The sequence below is a fragment of the Rhinolophus sinicus genome, linkage group LG01, assembly GCF_036562045.2.
Source record: "Rhinolophus sinicus isolate RSC01 linkage group LG01, ASM3656204v1, whole genome shotgun sequence".
NCBI classification, from domain to species: Eukaryota; Metazoa; Chordata; class Mammalia; order Chiroptera; family Rhinolophidae; genus Rhinolophus; species Rhinolophus sinicus.
The window spans coordinates 60,299,138-60,320,813 of NC_133751.1; the positions used below are offsets into that span (position 1 = coordinate 60,299,138).

The following is a 21,676-nucleotide window of genomic DNA, read 5'->3' on the forward strand; positions in this document are numbered from 1 at the left end:
ATAATAATTTCACATACCACAATAATGTATGTAGAAATAAAATAAACGTAACAATTGTACAAAGGGTGAGAGAAGGATATTGAGTTAAATTGTTCTATTACATTGTTTTGTGCACCTGAAACTAATAAAAAATGTTAAAAAATAAAAATAATAAATAAATAAATTGTTATAAGGTACTTTCATTATTCATGAAGTAAAAGTATTAGGGTAGACTTAATAATTAAGGATGCAAATCATAAACTTTTGGGTAATTGGTAAAAGAATAATAAAATAATATATAACTAAAAAGCTAATAGAGGAGAAAAATTAAATAGTAAAAAATATTTAATTGCTTTTTAAAGACAAGAAAAGAATAAACAGATGATAGAAAACAAAATGATTAAAAAAAATTAAATGTAAATGGACTAAATGATCCAATGGACAGACAAAATTTTCAGAGTGTGTTTTTCTACAGTAATTCACAAAAGACACATTTGAACAAAAGGACACAAAAAATTTGAAAGGAAAGTTTGGACAAAAGTATACCTTGCAAAAGTTAAACAAAAGAAAGCTGGCAAACCAAGTTGACTTTAAGACAAATAAAACTACACATAAAAAGGGGCATTTCATTATGATAAAAGGGTCAATTCAATAGGAAGATTTTTTTTTAATCTTAAATATGTACACACCTCGTAACAGAGCTTGAAAATTTATCAAGCAAAAATTGAAAGAACTGAAAAAAGAAATAGACAAAACCACCTCATAGATGGAGATTTTAACACAGCTCTCTCAGTAACTGATAGAGTGAGCAGACAAAAAAGTAAGTGGGAATATAGAAGATTTGAACTACATAATTAAGCCTCTTGAGATATATAGAACATTACACTCAACAACTGCAGAGTAAACATTCTTTTCAGATACACATGGAACATTTACCCAAATTTATAACAACTATTTGAGAGAAAAAATATATAGCTTATAAAACAAACAGCCAGGGACTAAGCTTTAATAAAAAAAAATACTTCTACAAAGTGATTATGGAGACAAAAATGAACAAAAATGAAAAAGGAATAGCACAGAGTTAGGACAAACAAGACTCTATAACCATTATTCAATGGAGCAAGGTGTTTCGTGAGAGAGTTATTAATTTCTCAAATGCAATACAGAAGCCAAGAAGAATAAGTGTTATGGGGAAAATCGCTAGATTTTGCAGCCAGCGAAACTTTGGTGATATTTATATTTGTGAAAGCAGTTTCAGGACAATCATCAAGATGGGAAGCCTTATAAGGGATTAAAGGAAGGGGGAATCAAGTGGAGAAAAAAAGGAGTTAATCTGTAGGTTACTTGGAAGTTTTACCGTGAAAAAGAAAAATAGACCATTGGAAAGATAATAAGGTTTAAAAAAAAAATTTTTTTTTAAAAGAGGTGGCCAGACTGTGCCTATTTGATGGAAGAAAAGGTGCCAGGGAGGTAGAAAACATGAAAAATTTCTGGAGAATGTAGAAGGGGTGATGGTTAAAGTCTGATTCCTTAGGTCTTGGACAAGACAAGGACCAAGAGCTTAAGAGGTAGAGCGAAGAATATGAGATCAAAGAGACAGAGTGAGGCAGGCAAAGGGGCAAAGGATGGCAGTGTGAATTCGTTCTAACGTCCTTGATTTCAGGTAGGAAATGATTTCATCTCCTGAGAGTGAGGACAGTAGTTGGGTGGGACGCAGGCTTGAGCAGAAAGTCAGACACAGGAGATTAAGAAATAGAATCATGTTGCGGGGGCGGGGGGGGCGGGATGGCAAATTGCAAACGTCACTGAAGAAGCCAGAGCAAAGGAGATGGAGAGCAGAGGTGATGCAAGGTTGGAGTGTGCTGCACTGGCTGATATCTTAAAGATGACTATTGTGTTGTTACAGTTATATAAAATAACCATAGAGCAAGGCCTACAGAATAACCTGGGTCCAAATGTGATTGCCAATTAGATGAAGCCGAACTTGATATAAGCCTACTTTTCTGGTTCTTTCAAACTGACAGTCTATCACAATCTTAGAATCTGAGAATCACGTGACCATCTTAAAACTTGTTTGCGCTTTGGTATTTTATAAATATCAAATTTTAAAGACCCCTGCCTCTACCAACCCCAGGAAGCAACTTTAATTCTCATGAGAGAATCCCAGCTCCTATTTATAAACTAATACAAAGTTACACTGCTTTACCATGCTGCCTCACTAGGAAAGTTAATGGTTAGCTAGATGTTCCTATTTTTTTCCTCTTGCTTCCCATTTTCTTTAGAAAGTACCAGGTGGCTTTGGCCTGTGTGATATTCTGTGAACTCTGCAATCAAAATCTCTCTGCAATCAAAAGTTTATCTGCTTTGCTAATTTGTCTCAAACTTTCTTCCTGGCTTCTAATCAACACTTAAGTTGAATAATTTAAATTAGAAGCTAATCGTTCCCTTAACAGCCAGTTTTTTGTTGTTGTTTTTTTTACAGTTCACTTTCTAAGGCACATTCCTTTTAAATTATATACATCTCAGATTTTACCAGAAATTGATTTCAATAACCACCAGAATCTTTTCTATAACACATTGTCTTAAAAGATTGAAAAAAAGGTTAGAAGTTTTTCAACAGAAGTACTTGCCACTACACTGTACAGCAGAGTTTATTTGTAAAGCACGCCAGGGTAAACTGCAGGGTATTGGAGGTCTATCTGGAGCTCATGAAATAAATTCAACAGGTATATCACATAATTATAATAAAAACTAAAATACAGAGTAAGAGTGGAGATATTAAATGTTCAATTTGAATAAAACTTCCAAACATTTTAAAACTTTTTAAGGAGAAATCAAGCTTGCTTTCTTATCATGAGTTTGTTTTAGACTAAGTTTTATGTTAAAATGACTACATGCAGTTCCTGACCAAAAATTTTTAATGATGCTCTCTTGAAATTCTTTTAGTCACCATCAGGGAGAAAGTTGGCCTCACAGATGGATCTTAGCAAATGGTAGAAGGGTATTTATTGATTTTTCTCCAATTGACAGCAATTCCTTTCTCACTATTATCCAGAATTTGGATGATTTGAACTCTTCTTTCTTTCATTGAAATTCTTGTGCTAATTTGAGTGGATTTCTAATGTACTTGAACTTTTTTATATCATGTATTTCCAAATAATGTGACACTTAACAGATGTTTTGCCACTAGGCTTCTTTAGGATTGAAGTTAGAATATCAGTTACCCCCCACCACCACCACCACTACCACTGAACTACTTTATAACCTCACATTTCCTTTGAATTGATGAGCATTGTTGGTATGCTTTACTATAGTTTCACATAGTCCTTACAATTTTGATTAAATTCATTCTGGTACTCAAAAATATCAAGTAAGCCAATTTTCTGAAGGCAATAAACTCTCTTCAACAACTCTACATTAAGGATCAGTGACATTTTTTAAAAATTCCTCTTTTAGCTCCGAACCTCTAGAAAAAAAAAAAAAACGCCTTTTATTTTGATAGGTAACTAGGTAGGAAGCATCAGACTGTTTCTTTACGTAAAGCTGAAAACAGACCGACAGAACCATAGTGGCTTGGATTTTATTAGTAACGTCGTTTATTGTAGAATTTACATCTACAGGTGAACATACAGAAGAGAGTTCTATGTGACAAAACAATATCTTCCTTGCATCTCAGCTGTTCAGAACATGGAGAACAGACATGAAGTAAAACCTTCCCACCTTCCTGTCATCACAGCTTTCCTTCCAGTACAGAAACCGTTGCACTTGCATAATCCAGAAAATCTTACTTGTTTTAAAGTATTTAGTTACTACTCCAAATACCTCACCCTGATTAGGTTTTACTTGTTTGTTTTGGTAATTTTTGGTAAAACAATATTCTTCCAAGCATTCCATCTCCAGGGATTCTAACTAGTGCTGTTAACTGAACATTATTACTAACATCTGTAGATTCATCGCTCTGCAAGCCAATGCTCTGATTAATTAGTCTTGTGGAAAGTGTCATCATTGCATCTTCTAATAGTTTTATTCCAGAGTAGCCCTTTTTATATTTCCTTTACTTCATTTGGTCTCAAACACGGTCATTTCCCAGGCAGGTTGGTGAAATGAGTGATTCTATAATTGTAAGAGACATGTTTGACTTTAGTTCTTAATTATGTGACCTTTCAATTAGCTTTTTGAACCCAATCTGATGTAAACTACTGTTGTAGTTATAAATACTGTTGTAAATGGTTTCGTAAAACAGTGGTTTTCAAAGCGTGGTTCAGGGACTTCTGAGGATCCTTGAGACTTTGTGGGGTAAGAGTCCATGAAGTTAAAACTATTTTTGTAATGATACTAAGACATTATATGTCTTTCTCACTTTTTCTTAAGAGCATACAATGAAGTTTTCCAGAAGCTACATGATGTGTGATATCAGAACAGATTGAACACAAAGTAAATTTGAGAATCTATCTCACTTTCTTCTGTTGAGTCAGACATTAAAAGATTTGCAAAAATGTAAAACATTGTCTCATTTCTCATTATGGATTTCTTGTTTCTGGAAACTATAGTATTTTTCATAAAAATGTTACTTATGTTAACATGTAAATTATTTTGACTTTAAAAAAATAAGTATTTTAAAATTTCTGAAATGATAAATACTGGTAGATAGAATCCACATTTTAAGAAGTTCTTTAGGGTCCTCAGTAACTTTTAAAAATGTAAAGGGCTGCTGAGGCCAAAAATTTTAAGAAATGCTCTTTTAAGAAACTCTGTATAATATAGATGTGTTCTGTTAAGGCTCTGGCATAACTTATGTGCCACCATTTTTTCATTTGATAACTTTTCTATGAAAATAAGACATTTAAGCAGACAAAGAAAAAAATTATCGGGGCAACAAATCCAAATTTGAAATAATCCTCACTATAGTGCCTAATAAGGGACTGAACTTTATATTTTTGACTACTGTGTGTCTTGTGAATCTCTAAAAAGTATTCAATTATAATTAGATATTAATAAAAATTGTTATATTTAGCTCTAAATCATATTTTTATGGTGGGAAACTAAATAACATGTAAAGTACTAAAGGAGACTGTAGGCTTTTTGACTACAACATATCAATTTTCAAAGAAAATGAGGTCCATTTTCTTAAGATATTTTAAATCAATTTTTTTGGAAAAAGCAAGCATTTGATAAGGGGGAATTTTGGAAATATTATCATTTAATTTAATAATTAATCTTCTAGATTTTCTACAAAATATAAATATTACACTCAAGTATAGTTAAAATATTTTGAAAAATATTTTCCATAAAATATTAAAGGCCTACAGTCCTTTATTGAACCAATTAAATTATTTTCCATTGAAATTATTTTCCATTATTATTTGTTTTTAGAAGGAAACTTTATTTCTATAAACAAATAATGTCATCAAAATGTCCATTAAGAATCACATTTTGGATATTTTACATAAAAAGCCAAGAATAAATACATATATAAATCAAGTCATAATCTTAAAAATAAACAAAATTATGTTTTAGTAGAGACAAGTGATGATGGTGATGATGATGAAAACATCACGTACCTCCTTTATTGGCAGAAAATAATGTGAAAAATAAGAGCAAATTAAATCAAAGAACTACGTATTTAAAACACATATTCACAAAAGTCTATCTCCATAATATATTGTAATTAAAGCAGTAATCAGAATTATGGTTTTAACATGATGGTCAAGGAAGAAAATCCTACATAAGCATCTCTGCTGGCAGATACTCTGTAAAAAACTTTAAGCACAAAAACAATAATTACTGAAATCTGGACGTTTACTGACTGATCCAAACAGTCTCTAAACATAATTTCAACTGTTATAAATTTGTGAATGGTTGTAAAATGGTTGTAAACTTTATATCACTATAAAAAGTTGACAGCCATCAAGCTCTTGCACAACAATGTGAATGAACACCACTGAACTGCATACTTAAAAGTGGTTAAAATGTTAAACTTTATGATATGTATATTTTACCACAATTAAATGTGTGTGTGTGTGTGTGTGTGTGTGTGTGTGTGTGTGTGTGTATACACTGGGGGTGCCAAAATAATGTATACAAGTGGACACTTTGGTCAATGTTGCTCAAGCAGTAGTTTGCCATAATCAGAAGTGTCTGGACTCTGATGGTAACCACTTTGAGCACCTCTTATAATTGTAGAAGTCACATGTGACTTGTATTAATCTTTTATTGGTATATATTGAGTATTACAATTTTAATACAGTTTACCTTTTTAAAAATGTGTATACTTTTTTTGGATATATATATATATATCTCCAAAACAAGGCAATGCCCTTTGCTAGATAAAATGGATTGAGAAGTTATGAGACAATCAACTTGTAATATTGTAATATAACCTTTTAAATTATGAAATATTTCATACATACAAAATAAAATGCACAATGTAAGTATGGACATAAAAATAAACAAAAATCTAGTAGCTGCCATCCAGCTTAAGACATGGAACATCACTAATAGTGTTGGGATGCCTGTTGCATCTCCCTGATGACATCCGTCTCCCTCCCTGACACAGGATCACCGCCATTCTGAATTTGTGTTTGTCACTCCTTGCTCTTTATTATAAGATTATGACGTATATATGTAACCCTAAATAATATATTGCCTTTCCAGCCAGCATCATGAGATGCACCCATGGTGATGTCTGTAGCATGCTCATTGGGAACTGTGCTATCTTCTCAGTGGAAGCTTTCATCATTGTGTAGTGACCCTCTCTATTCATATTAATGCATTTTGTCTTAAAGTCTCTTTTGTCTGGTATTAAGATGTCTATGTCAACTTGCTATTTTTCTATTTATCCATATATCCTTTATCTTCAGTCTTTCCGTCTTCTTATGTCTTTTTAGATGTGCATAGAGCTGGATTGCTTTTAAATCCATTCTGATAATTTCTGTATTTTAACTGGCACATTTAAGACTGTTTCTTTTTTATTGTGATTGCTGATATTTATGGATTCTTTCCTGTCACGTTATTCTTTTGTATCACCCACTTTTCCTATGCTTTCTCCTATCCTTTCTGACCTTCTTTTGGATCGATCAAGTTGTTTTGCTGTTGTTGTTTTTAATTCCTTTTCTCTACTAGTTTTGTGATGATATTACTTTTATGGTAATTACCTGTAAAATTTTACTATGCATACTTGACTTTTTACAAAGTCCAAAAATAATACTCATCTTCCTCCAAATAAAAGAACATAAAGTGAAAGATAATGAAGTACCACTAACCTGAGGGTACTTTAATTTTTCGTCTTGGGAATTTTCAACTGGGCTGGTGGTATAAATTTAAAACTTAGACCTAGTTTGTGGCTACAGACTGGTGGGAGAGTATCTTACCCCGGCGGGTAAGAAGCAACAATGGAGACAGATTTCTGTGTCCTTCCCACTGCCAGTAGGCAGATATTTTTAGTCCCACTCTTTCACACTGAGGGTGTATGAGCCTTGGAGGGTCTCAGGTTTCAGCGGGAGGGGGTGCATAAGAGAATCCCGATGAATAGGAAAAAAGCTATTTTCTTTTTGTGGTTCCAAGACCTGCTCTGTGCACAATTTGCCTGACCATTTGTCTGAAAGGGTCAAGTTCCTAGCATCAACATTTGCTCCCTAATTTCTCCATTTGCTTACCATTCTGCTTTCTGCTTTTCTCACTTTATTTGGCACTTGAGGATTTCCCTCAATTTCTTGCCATTTAATAAGGCAACTTAAAAGGTATAGTTTGCTGGGATTTGCCTAACATCTAGGTTAGATAGGGAGGGCTTTTCAGAATATCTAGACTCATTTGCTACTAAAAGCAGACAAAATCTTTTAATCTGTTGTTTGTACGTACAGTTGTATGCCATTTATAGATTTTCATGTTTTGTTTCAATTTGTCCTGGAACTTATTGAGTGATGTGTACAAGTTTTCCCTTTTACAGTTAGAGTAGATAAGTATATGCAGATTTAAAGAGAGATGTTAATCAAATGGCTGTTTAATGATTATTTTAATTTGGAGATAACCTAATGTCAAACAATAGAGGATTAACAGAGTAAATTTTGCTATAATTCTTATTTGGCCAATGAGAGTTGTGTGACGTGGAAGATATTCATGATGTGCTTTTGAGTAAATAAGCTGCTTTGGATGACCCCATTTTTATTTATACAGATATATATTTACATTGTAAAAATTCTGGAAGGAGCTATCCAATATTTTGGTGTATCACTAGGGGATATTTTTGCTTATTTCTTGGTAATCTCTACTTTTTAATGAACGAGTATTGTGTGCATTTTTATGTAAAGGACAGATTATTTACAACAAAAAGGGGTTAGTAAACCACTTTCTAACCTCAGAGTTGTATAACAATAGAATGCATCTGCCTTGTGAGTTAATGAATTCCCCAATATCGAGGATGCAAACAGAGGCTGGGCACCCTTCTGTCCAGGATTTCTGTCATTTTGTGATTCAAAGATTCCCATTTTATTTGTGTGTTTTTTCCCCTGCCAATAGGTCAACGTATCAATGCCTCAGACGGATAAGCAAATATGCATTCCCCCGGAGCTGCCAGAATTGCTGAAGCAATTTACCAAAGCCGCCATTCAGACCCAGCCACCGGATCTTATCCAGTGGGCTGCCGAGTACGTACCCCTCTCTTACCTCCAGCTCCTGCTTCCCACTGAAGGTGGAGGTGGGGGTGGAGGAGGGAAGGTCTTGGAAAACTCTGAGAAGGTTGTCATGGCTGCAGCCTGAAAGTCCAGACTGATGAGCATGATCTTTGTGATGTTCAGCTCTCACATTGCTTTGATGCTTTAAAATCCACATACAAATCCATCAAACTGGGCAAGGATGGGATGCCCTTCCTTAAGCGAACTAGACTGAGCAATAGGACGCCAGGGCAATAGGCAAAGTGTCTTGGGCGAATCAGCAAGATTTAGATGACCACATCACACCAGCACACGCACACTCCACCTTGTCACAGTGAAAAGAAGTGTTCAGAATCCTCCTGGAGCTTAGCTGGCCTTTCCCGGTTACAGCCCAGGGCCTCGTCCTCCGGTCTCACCACTAGGTGGCAGCAGTGCACCTAGGGGAGCGCTGCTATGAGCCCGCAGGACGGACTGGGACCAGTCCGAGCTGGTTGTTCACTCCTTTCATGAGAAACCTTTTTTCATTGCTGTTAAAACTCGCTCTTTCCATAACCAGAGACATTTTGTATCTTGTCTTTGGAAAAATTGTCATTCTCTTTCGTGTTTCTTTGAACTGACTTGTTCCCTCGACGTAAAGATGTCCACACAGTACACATTACATTCTGGAGAAAGGAGGCAAAACAGCGATGGGGGCAGGAGGAGCGCCTGGCCTGGCTGAAAACGGTGTGCCTCAAACACACGTGCCCTCTGTCGGGAGAGACCCCCAAAGGCTGCTCAGTGGAAGGAGCTTACCAAACAATAGCTACTGGCCGGGATTGGTACAGTTTTCTACAGAAAGCCTCTCAGCTTTGAAATTGCTTGTTAGACAAAATGCCTGCTTCAGACTGGGGCTTGGGCAGGAGTTGGGAGCTTACCAGACCTTTTTCAAGCTCTTTTTACTGTTTGATGACCTCCTTATTCGCGTTTCAGTGGGAAAGGGGAGTAACAGAGGCTGTTGATGGAGCTGGTGCGTTGGGGGAAGAGAGCATGTCCTCAGCATAAGGTTGAGTAGGTGTGTTGAGCAGGTGTTGGGAAGGTGTGGACACCTTGAGAAGGCACACAATGGAGTCTCCGGGCTGGGGGGGGGGGGGGGCTTCCAGAGGCTCCTGGCTGGTGCACTCATGTTGCTGGGTTGAGTCACAATGACGCTTTTACAAATGAAAGGAAAACAAACCAGTGGTGCTCATAAAAAGAGACATAAATGGGGTTGCTTTGCTAGTAATGAGGCCTGTTTAGTTTTCCATTCTCAATTTTATATATTACCTCTAAGATTGAACTGCAACATCAGAAGACTAATTTCTTCTGGCATCTCAGACAGACTGTTTCATACTATACAATAGTTTAAAACTCCATTTTATTGTTCTTGGGCTACTGTTGTATAGCCAGAAAAATGACATTTCTGGGTATTGTCCCTGACATTTATGTGAGAAAACACTCCACTGTTGTAGCCGGCTTGCTCCTGTGTCATGTTGTGTGCTGTACATTTTTTAGATATCCATGAAGAATCAGTTTGTAGTTCAACTACGGTGAAAGAGGACAGCATGACCTAAGAGCATGCATGCACTATCTTTTCAGACATGAAAAGCTCTTAGCAGATGGTTTTGTGTGACTTACAAACCTGCAGCATTTTAGAGCATAAAACTCCACAAAGTATTTCCAGGACAAAAACTCTATTTAATTCATTACAAGTAAGAATTTCCTGCATATGTGCTGTCAATGAATAAACTTTTTTCTTGTAGTTATTTTGGGGCTATGTCCCGTGGAGAGATTCCTCCAGAGAGAGAGCGGTCTGAGCACGTTGCTTCGTCTACCTGGGCAGAGCTTACACCTGACCTGTTGAAGATCCTGCATTCTAGGGTAAGGGCCATATGACAGCATCGAGCGGGAACGCAGGGACAATGTCGAGGGCGGGCAGGTTCAGACAGAAGCCCACCATCCTCCTGCCAAGTCAGCTGGCCACTCAGCATCATGCTGAAGTTCACTAAGCCATGCACTGAAAGTAACTCTTCCCTTGGGGAAACGGGAATATTACCATGGGCAGTAAGCTGAGTTGTCTGTGGGGTTATCCCACATTTCCCTGAAGCTGGCAGAATGTCTAGGGGCTCTGCGACACTAATCACTTCTCTCCAGAAAGTGCAGGTCCACGTCCCTTGACAGTGTCTCTTTTTCTGATCAAGACCAAGATGAGGACAGTCTCACTTTGGGGGGGAGGGAGGCATATTGTAGTTCCCCAGTTATCTCAGGTGCAGACATAGCATAACTTTCAGCGAAAACCCTGGTCCTCTTCACAGCCATATCTTCCTGCGAGCTGCCTGGTGAGTGGATAAGAAAATAGGGTTCAGCACCACTATATCCTGCCTTAGGATCCAGGACAGAGTGTTTTGGGGGTGATTCAGGACTAACTTAGCCAACTGCCAGAGAGAGGCCTGGCATTTCACCAGAATCAGAGAGCCAGGGAAGGTATAGTAGTGTTTCACTGGGGCATCTGTACCCTTACCGCGTTGTTGGCCAACAACTGGTCATTTGTTCCCTTCTCCTCTAAACTACCCACCACCTTGTGCAGTGGACACGGAAGAGTCTGAGGTACCAGGGACCAAGCAGCCCGAGGCATGCAGACCACAAACCCCATGTTCTACCTGAGAAAGCGTGAGGGGTGCATGTGAGGTCTAGTGCCAAGAATTCAGTAGAGTCTAGAGGCAAGAGACTTAACATCTAGTTCTAGTGTCATCACTAATATTGGTTTCAGTCAGTCAGCCCTCTGCTCTTTGGGTTCATTTTTCGGCTTCCCTATCTGCCTTATTGGAACAACCTAGGAATACAACAGCAGATGATAAAAGCATCAGAAAAAAAAAATATATAAATGTACATTTTCCCCTTAATTCTGATGTCTGAAGTTAAAATGATTAGATTATGTCTCAGCATGGTCTTCATTGGCTGACATTTCTCTACCCTTGCAAAGAGAACTGCCAGTCAGAGTCCACTTTACCCCAAGACCCCCATCCTTTGCATGTGCTAGGAGAGCGCAGAGCTCTGCTTGGGCAGGTGCCTCTCAGGGCATGTTCTCATCCTGTCCCTCATTCTCTGTCTTGTGTCTGTCCCGTCCTGCAGGTTGGTGGCAGACTGATCATCCATGTCAATGAGCTGGCCCAGCTGTGGAAGGTGCTGAATCTCCCAACACATCTGTTTAACAGTGTGATGAATGTGGGCCGCTTCACGGAGGACATTGAGTGGCTGAAGTTTTTAGCCCTTGTTTGCAGCACTCTCGGTGTAGTAAGTTAGCTTTAATGCTTTTTTGTCTTTACGGGAAACCTCTCTCTGGGTCTGGAAGGGTAATATATACACACAGTCAACTCTCCAGGGCTGAAGGTGAGCATGCCTCTCCTTTCTCCTCGTTCTCCCGTCTGAATTCTCAGCTCATCAGCCAGAAGCAGGAGTTAGGAGGAAAGAGAGGGGAAACCTGTGATTAGGCTCTGGGGAGAAGTTGACTAAAATGTGGCTTTTGGTTTATTTATGAATTTCAATCATAGCACTTAGATTTATTTTTGTCACCACCTCACTCCCTCCATTCATATTCCTAGAGATAACCCAGACCCAGCTGTAGAATAAGATTTGCTTATACTGGGTTCCAGATACCTAGAAGATATACCAACAAGAGACTTTTTGAAAGAGGTGCAGCCTTATAGAAAATGGTTTGATGAGCATAATTGGATACAAAAATCAGAGATAAGAGAGCAGGAAAGGAGAGACAAGGCTATTTCTAGATAAATAGTCATGACATCATCATCGATGCAGGATGCTCATACAAATTCATGCCTTTTCCAAATTTGACTTGGTTTACAATTGGAAAAGCCATTTTCCTGTTTTAAATTAAAAAATGCTGCAACCAGTTCATTCATATATATATATATATAATATATATATATATATATTATATATAATATATATATAATATATATATATGTATATAAGCTTTAGGTATCATATGTGACTAACTCTTGTTAAACACTGTTACAATAACTAAATGAAAATTCATCAGAAACATGGTTTTAAAAAAAATCTCTGAAATACATACAAGTTTAAAAGTTAATGAGAAAAGTATCGCCTCTGCCAAAACCAAATGGTATGAGAAGGTAGTTTGAATCATTCAGCATATCTAAAGATGATCTTGTTCTTTCATCTCAAATATGTTTGAAATGCATATTTGACATTTTTGTTTCTGGGGAAAACGTACTAGAAATATTGCAGTCCAGCTTTTCCTGTGGGTTGCCCCTGCAAGTTTCATCATAATCATTTCTTCAGAGAGGAGGAGAGAAGAGGCCATTCATGGTTTTATGTTTCCATTGTCCTTTATGGCAATGCTATATAATGAATAAATTACTCTCCTCCAAAGAGAAGAGGAAAAAAGCAACAGGGGAAGGTGAGTTGCCAGTCAGCACCACCTGTTGTGGAAACAGCTCCATGGATTGGGGAAAATCACAGAAGGGAAAATAAAAACTTGACATGTTTTATGAAAGTCTCATAGGGTCACAAGTTTATTCACACCACATTCAGAGATGTGTGGGGTGGGGAAAGTGTTTTATCTTTAGTTAATTCTGATCTTCCTGATCTATCCCACCTACAAAGGGTGGAGTAAGAAAATAAGTAGATTCAATTCAATCCAGGGATTTTCATCTGATGCAATAACTGAAACAGCTTTAAGGTAAATTGTCCAGTGTCTCAAGTTTCTCTTCACCACTCCTCTCTTGAAGAAGGCAGCTGAGTGTATAGGGAAAGAGGTGTCTCTAGGACCTCAGAGCAGCCAAGTGAATAGAAGAGGCCCTTTCTAGCACCTCTGATCTGCATGAAAATAAATACTTATAGTCTAGTCCCCAGCAGTTTGCAGCTGAAGTCCTTGGTCTGTGTCTCACAATAGTCGCCACCAGCTCACCTGGGTTTTTCTGGTGCTCAGGGCCTCCTTGAGTCTCTTCCAGGTTGCCCTCATTGCTCCCTGGCTTCCACTGTCTACCTCACAGCCCCTCAGCACCCTGTGAGATGTCTGAGTCCTCTCCTTGTCCACATACCTCACAGGGACGCAGAGTGACTTTAGAAAGTCAAGTTCTAACCCTCTCTCTGCTTAGCTCACTGTGTAGCTGCTAGGTTGATTTTGATACGGCTACCCCCCAAATCGGCAAGGGGGAAACCACAAGGCGAATTGTAACTTTCTCCGTCCCTGCTAAAACGGGGAGTTTGTATTAGATGTTCCGTGAGGTGCTTTCATCTCTGACACTCTGTGATTCTATTCCCCCTTTTCTGCTTCCACTGAGCACCCTCAGGCCTGGCTCTGGATAACAATGGGCCCCTCCAATTTTGAGAGGTCCTGAGGTGTCTGACTTTGCCCCTCATCACTTCTATGTCAGAGAGCACCCAGAGGTGAAGTCAGCCTGAAGGTCCGGTTTGTAAATAATGGGCGCCCTGCGAATCCAGGAACCAATACCCTTATACTCATTTGTTTCATGGTGCACTATTGCTGGGAACTTAAATATGGGGGTGGTCCTGGTGTCACCACTTAGGGGAGGGTTTGCAATCTAATTAATCCATATATCCTTAGAGGCAAGCCCAGAAATTCCCCCCTTCTTTGCCAAATCACCAGTCAACCATGATCTCTGTGCCATTTAGAAAATCCAGTTCCCTCTTTATAAAAGAGTCTAATGGCAGGAATTTTAAGAAGCAGGTGCATTCACTCCAGTCTTGAGCTCTCTGAGTCCACACACGATTCAAAATGCTACAGCATACAGGCCTGTATTCTTCTTCTGTTTCAGCACTCCGTTATTCTAGAACAGCCTACACAACCTCCTGTTACACTGAGACCAATTATATAAAAGAAGAATGTGTCATTGTGTTCATTGGAAGGAATGACATATTTTGTTAGCAATTAATTCACCTTCTGAGTCTTTCACCTCTAAGTGTGAAAATGTGGCTCATGAGATGATTAATGGCTACTTCTACGAAGTAGATCCCTATCAGACAATAAAAATCTGTGCAACACAATAACAGATTTCTGTTTACCTTAGAATGAAATTTACCAAAAAGCTTCAGTCCAGAGAGATCTTTATCTATTCATCCATTCACACAATGTGATCTGTAGATGATGTATTATAGAAATGTAACTTGAAAACCTATGTAATTTTACTAACCATTGTCACCCCAACAAATTTAACAAGAAAAATAGATCTTTTAAAATCATATGGGGGCAATAGAATTTAAAGGTTTGTGGTTTGGATGCTCAACGAAAGATGTGTGGCACAGAAAGCACCTATATTAGTTTGCTAGGGCTGCTATAACAAGTACCACAAACTGGATGGCTTAAACAAATTTATTTTCTCACAGTTCTGGAGGCTAGAAATTTGAGATCAAGGTGTGTCTGAAGCCAGTCTCATTTGGCGTTTCAATGGCCATCTCCTTTCTTCACATGGTTGTCCCTGTGTGTGTGCACCTGTCTGGTCTTTTGCCCTCACTGTCTCTCCCTATCTCCTAATCTCCTCTTCTTATAGGGACACCAGACCTATTGGAGGGGGACCCACTTCATTTGGACTTAATTACCTCTTTAAATGCCCTATGTCCAAATTCAATCACATTGTTTGTCCTGAGCAGAGGAGGGCAACCTGGAAGGGACTGAAGGAGGCACTGAGCACGAGAAGAACACAGATGACCCTCTAATGTAGGCCTGGGAGTTGGGGCCTCAACATAGGCACTTTGGGCGGACACACTTCAACTCCTAAGAGCACTCCGATTTGGGTGAGACTGTAGGAAGAGGACAACAGAACAAAGGCAGTACAGGTGCAGGGGTTTTTGTTTTGTTTTGTTTCCTTTAAAGAGAATCAGAGAGGATGAGCTATGGATGGAAATGATGAAGTTCAGTGTGCATACGACTCTGCTTGCAAATCTACCTAAAGCCATTGGGTGCTGACCTCATCTTACACGCATGCCCTCCCATTGTCACTGAGAGCGCCTCACCCAGCTTCCTGTATGCCTGGCCTCAGAACCTCGTCCGTGGAAGTGCCTGGCATACTGCCTCGTACAGTGCCTCACCACGACCTCCAGGAGAGGCCTCCCAGAGGCAGGAGACAGTAAATGAAAGTGGGTTGTTGCACACCTAACTTTTATTTGCTGTCTCGTAGTTTATCATTTAAAACTTCATGTATATTGAAGACTCTATTTCATACAATCTAGACATTTCTAAACACAAAGAAACAATTTAAATACTAAATCAATTCGAATTAATAATTCATTAATCAATGCAAATAATGTCTAAATTGCCTGCCATCAGGTAGAACTGTCACTCCGGGAAGATGGGCCAAGTTTATTCAGCACTCTCACATTCCTCCTGACATACAGACTTACATTCCTGGGTAACACACCACAGGCAAAGAAACACCATCTAGACATCCATGACACTCAGGGAGAGGAAAGGAGCAGAACAGCAAACAGCAACTGCAGAGAAGAGCAACGCTGGTCAGTGTTTGGGCAGTTATAATAGCTGCTTGTTCGTGTACCCAGGTGGCCACTCCAGACTAACTGTTGCCTGGTCCCTGGAGAGTATGCAAGGAGAATCTGTACGTCATCTGTTCTAGTAAACCGCCAAGATATACCGGGGGTGCCAAAAAAATGCATACAATTGGGCACTTTGGTCAACGTTGCTTAAACAGTAATTCGTTGTAATCAGAAGTGCCTGGACACTGATGGTAACCACTTTGAGCACCTCTTGTAATTGCAGAAGTCACACGTGACTTATAGTCATCTTTTGTTATCAGTATATATTGAGCATTACAATTTTAATATTTTTTTCCTTTCTTAAAATGTGTATACATTTTCTTGGCACTCTCTATATATGCCAACCTATCTTTGCAAATTCAGAGCTCAACAATCCTTTCTTTGAATCATTTCTTTCCTTTATCACATCAATTCACAACTCTTGTGAAATTTATCCCAAGGATAAGTTCATTTAAAGACACAGGTAAGTAAAACCTCAGTTCTGAACATAACCTTTAATGTTCAAGCTTCATTGTAAGGAGTGTTCGCTTCTGTAGCAACCTTTCCATTAAAACTTCTGCCCGTTGCCGTAGGCTACCATGTGCTGCCAGGAGCAGCTGGTGGCCAGCGTGAGCGGCTGGACTGCCTCAGCCGGGGGAGCGCAAGGCTCATAACACCAGCATGGGCCGGGGAGCTGTGTCCTACACAACTAGACTGAGAAACAACGGCTTGAACCAGAGTGGGGCGGGGGTTGCGGGAGGCGGGAGAAGGGGAAAAAAAACAAACTTCTGCCCACTATCATCTATTAATTTTTCCCAGCAACTACAAAGTTAGTGTTATGTCATATAACGTACTGGGTGGCTCAGATTAGATAGATCCACGTGTTTTAGAAAACCTGGTTTTATCATGATGTTCAGTGTCACTTTTTCTGCATCCGGGACTCTTATCTTCCCAGGGACAGGACCCTTCTCCTACCGCCTTCTCCCCTCCCGTGGCATGGCTCCAAGTATCTCGCTGGAGTATATAAACTACACTAATCTCCTCATCCCTTTGGACTTAAGATTGGAGAACAATAAGAATAATAAATCATTTTAATTTTATAGGATGAAAATCAAGTTCTCCTTTCCTGAAGTTATTCTGATTAAAGTAATAAATATCTTAGAGTGTTCAGCAGTTTAAAAAATTAATTCCTTAAGAGTAACCCTCTAACACAGAAAGGAAAGGAACACAAAAAGAAAGACACCAAGAGATGAATATTTTTTGTTGTTGAATTAAATGACATTTGGGTGTGAAAAATTCACACTTTCCAGAATATTATATTATTCCCACTTCATTTTATGACAGCAAAATTTTTGTTTTCTTTCTCGTATCTACACTGATCTTAGGAATCTAGTCTGGAATAGTGACTTTAATCTCATTTAATCTTATGACTTTATAGACCATTTCCAAAACTCTCAAGATAGTGTGTGAAGTTTTATCATCTGACTATGATGGTGGACCTCCCAGGATCCCTTTTAGCACCTTCCGCTTTCTCTACGCATATGTTGCCCAAGTGGACGGGGAGGTCTCTGCATCTCAAGTCAGCCGAATGCTGAGCTACATTGAACAGGAAATGTAAGTAAACTCTTACCAATTGGAGGGGAAAATTAATCTAGCAGGCCAAGATACAGTGAGGTTACTATATTATACTGCTCTGGGAACAGAGAAATGTTGGGAAGAACAAGAGCTAAGAATCCAAAAGAGAAAGGGAAGGGGAGGAAGAGTATAGGACAGCGATTCTGAGTGCTACCAAGACAGACCAGCAGCACAGCATCACCTGGGAACGTACTAGAAATGCAATTGCTCAGGTTACACCCTGACCCTACCCAATCCAGAAATTGGGGGCGGGGCCTAGGCATCTGTGTCTGAGCAAACCCTCCAGGTGAATGGTTCATGTTCAGGTTTGACCAGCCGGGTAGGAGTGGAGAGGGCGGGGAAGGCAGTCAAGGGTTTAGAGAAAAAGAGGGTTATGAGAGCAGGAGCCACAGCAGAATTCATTTGGAGTGAGACACTTTCTATATTCGTTCTTAATTGTTAAATGAACTAACCCCACATGTATCTTTTTTTCCCAAACAGAATTGGTCCTGATGGTTTAATCAAGGTGAGTGACTTTACCCAAAACCCCAAGATACGACTGGAGTAAAAGCACAATTTTGGCAATTTTAAAGGAAGATACAGAGATGATTGTGCCTCAGAATGACTGGACCCCATACACCATCCAATGTCCACTTTCTTGTACAACTGGTACACACTAATAAACAACTAGGCAAACATGAAATCAGAAATATGTGGAATTAAGATGTAAAATTATTGGAACAAACACATACGCAGAAAATTATTCTTCCCACATGGACACTGAGTAAAAGTGGCTGAGGACACATGGATAGAAAATGCATCTCAAGTCAAAACCAGACTGTCAGGGGAACGCGATGTAGGTTACAACCTGAATCTGTGTCTCCCAGGCTGCAGCTCCCTTTGCTCAAATAAATGCTTTTTATTCTTTACTACAGGTTAATATTAACTTTGGTTTTCAATAGGAATCATTCAATTGTCAATCACCCACCCTAGAGCCAGGCAATAAGATTGGAGGATGAGGGAAGAAAATAATATTCACAGCTCTTACTCGGTGGTACATAATAAGCCCTTTACTAGCATTAACCCACCTGACTCTAAGCCTACCTGTGTTACAGATGAGGAAACCGAGGTATAGCAGGGTGAAGTGACTTGTTCAGGATTACACTGGTGATAGATAGGTGGCAGGGCTAGAAATGACCCTCTTCATCTGTCATATATCAACGTCTAACACATGACACCTGACCCATTGTGCTAGCATTCTTTATCAGGAGTGCTCAATCAACCACAGTGTATTTGTATGGCAGGTAGATTGCTTGCTCTTGTTAAGGTTCCCTTTGTTCTGTCACAGGCATCTCTGAAACTTTCTCACTGATGATAATCACTTTTGTCCTTGATCACTATGCCAGAGAGGGTACATCCACAACCATGCAGAAAAATAAGGGGCAAGAATCAGTGTTCTATCTTGTCCATATACTGTGGAATGTTTGCTACAAGCTCTCACATCAAGAATGGATTAGTCAAGTCCTACTTCAGGCTGAGTAGAGAGAGGGCTGAGTGCCCAGTTACTGAAGTAAAAGTCAGTGTAGACAAAATTAAGTTATAGACACAAATATGAGTTAGAATATAACAAACATTTAAAAACAAACAAAAAACAATAGGTTAGAGGAATTAGAATGAGTTTTCAATTAATCCTTCATAGATTATGTTATTCTTCATGGTAAAGATTATGTTTAAATTTGATTTTAAGTCCCCAGAATTTAGTGCAGTTTACTGAACGTAGTAGAATTTGATTAAATTGTTGTTGATTGACCATATCATCCAGAAAAGAGATCATAGACATTGTTTAATTGCTTAGGAGCTTCTTTTAAAGGCTCTGGGATTTTTTTCCCATTAGTCTTGAAAATAGAGTTTTCTGATTCTCTCAACTGATATTTTGAAGGTTGGCAAACCTTCTGCAATTTTCTTTCTTAGCAACAAGAGAATGTTGGCATGTCTGCATAGCTTAATGTTGTTTCATCAGAATCTTCTAGAGCATAGCAGGTTGTTCAATTTGTTTTTAAAGGAGGAATAAACAAACTAGGAAAAAATATGGTCCATGATAAATGTAGCCACTGTCCCAGCATTCAGAAAAACAAAGCAGCCCCAGGATACTGAACCAGAAATGACTAGAAGAATGACCTCTAAAACATAAGCTCTTTCTTACAAACACTTGTAAGTCAACACATATAAAATGAAAACAAAAACAAAAACAAAAAACCAGACTGTCAGATTTTCAAAGGTAGAATGTTCACCAGATGCAGTTTTGATGTTTTGTGATTATTCGATATAACTTAAATGAGTATCTTTTATATTGTCAATCCATATTTTTACCAGGTTATTTCTCCATTTGTTGGTAGAATGCTAGTCATTCATTCATTCACTCACTCACCAGTATTTACTGAGATGGGCTATATTCCAAGGATAGGATTGCCAGATAAAATATAGGACACCTGGTTAAATTCGAATTAACAAATAATTTTTCAGTTCTTTTTTGTTTTGTTTTTTCCCCCTAAACCTGACAACCCTAGGAAGGAACTGTGCTGGTTTATGGGCACATGCAAATAAATCATATCTGAATTCTGCCCTCAAGGAGTTCACAGTCTAACACTAAGATAGACATAAATTTAAATCACTTTAATGCAGGGGGCCCCAAGAGGTACTAATAAAATGATTCAGAGATCAGCATTCAAATGTCAAGGCCAAAAGATTTTTTGACACCACATACAGATATAATGGGACCCTCTTTGGAAAATCCCTTGCATGAGCTTAAGACCTTCTGACAAGGTCAAAGATTTTTCTTTCTCCCAGGAAGCAGATGAGATTACCAGGCTCTGTGGTTATTGTTCTTAAGGCCAAGTGTGCCAAGGTTCTAGCTGCAATACTATCCCCTCTTAAAAGTTCTTTTTGTTGTTGTTGTTGTTGTTTTTGTACAAAAATCATGCTAGCTTGCTTTTTTGATTTACATACATCTCTCTACTGAATTAAGGAGAAATATGTTGTCATGCAGGGTGCCATGCGGGGTCTCTGGTCCCGCTCCCTACATAAGAACGCAGGACATGGTGAGACCAAAAAGGAACACCCACGGAGCCATAGGTAGGGGAGTCATACCACTATATTCTCGCTGGCGGCTGGGTTGGAGACACAGGAAGCAGGAGCCACATGATCCGCAACCTGCTGTCTGCTTCTCTCTGCCAACCAACCTCACTTGCTAGCAGCAATCCGCTGTGCTAACTGCAACCCGCGGTTGCTAGCTCAGCCACCATCTTCTTGCTAGCCCCCATTTTTTGCTAGCATAGCCACAGCAGCTGCTCACTGGTTACAGCTGATGGCCAACTAGCCACAGCTGATGGCCATCCAATCACAGTTGATGGCCATTTACTACCTGAGCCAGCACCTTTCCACGTGAGGCCGAGAGCCTGGAAACTGCACTCCTGGCTTTGTCCCCACATATGTCTATTAGTGTCTAAGCAAGTAAAAGAAGATTGTGATGGGATGTCACCATAGGCCCTTGATTTTGACCTAGAGTGAAACAATTAAAATAGCTGAACCAAATTCTACCCCCACAGTCATCCAGCTATATCTGCAAAGGCGCAGCAACAACTAATCCTCCTGCTGTCTGACATTTTAGCCAAAGCAGCCTATCATGTATATCCACTCTGGGCCCTCAGGCTGTGTGAAAAGGCTGAGACACTGCAGCGACCTGGCACTGTAATCATGGGCATGAGAGAACGAGTGAAATCACTTAACCGGCCTCAGTCTCTCACGTTCTTTCACTGTGATCAAAGAATTTAAATATGACCTTGCCTGGGAGGGAGGAGTGAAGGCGAGCAGAGCAAAGCCCCAAACTG

The 21,676-nt window shown here is 39.0% G+C and overlaps 1 protein-coding gene across 1 annotated transcript in view; it reads left to right on the top strand.

Annotated features, from left to right (window-relative positions):
• The window catches only part of ROPN1 (rhophilin associated tail protein 1), a 30,406-nt gene extending 11,688 nt beyond the window's left edge, over positions 1–18,718 (top strand). Inside the window, exons 2-6 of the mRNA XM_019738945.2 lie at positions 8,494–8,621; positions 10,406–10,523; positions 11,775–11,936; positions 17,614–17,789; positions 18,291–18,718. Of these exons, the coding sequence (XP_019594504.1) occupies positions 8,506–8,621; positions 10,406–10,523; positions 11,775–11,936; positions 17,614–17,789; positions 18,291–18,357 (639 nt within the window). The 5' untranslated portion in view covers positions 8,494–8,505 and the 3' untranslated portion in view covers positions 18,358–18,718. The remainder of the gene's footprint in view (positions 1–8,493; positions 8,622–10,405; positions 10,524–11,774; positions 11,937–17,613; positions 17,790–18,290) is intronic.
• Positions 18,719–21,676: the final 2,958 nt, after the last annotated feature.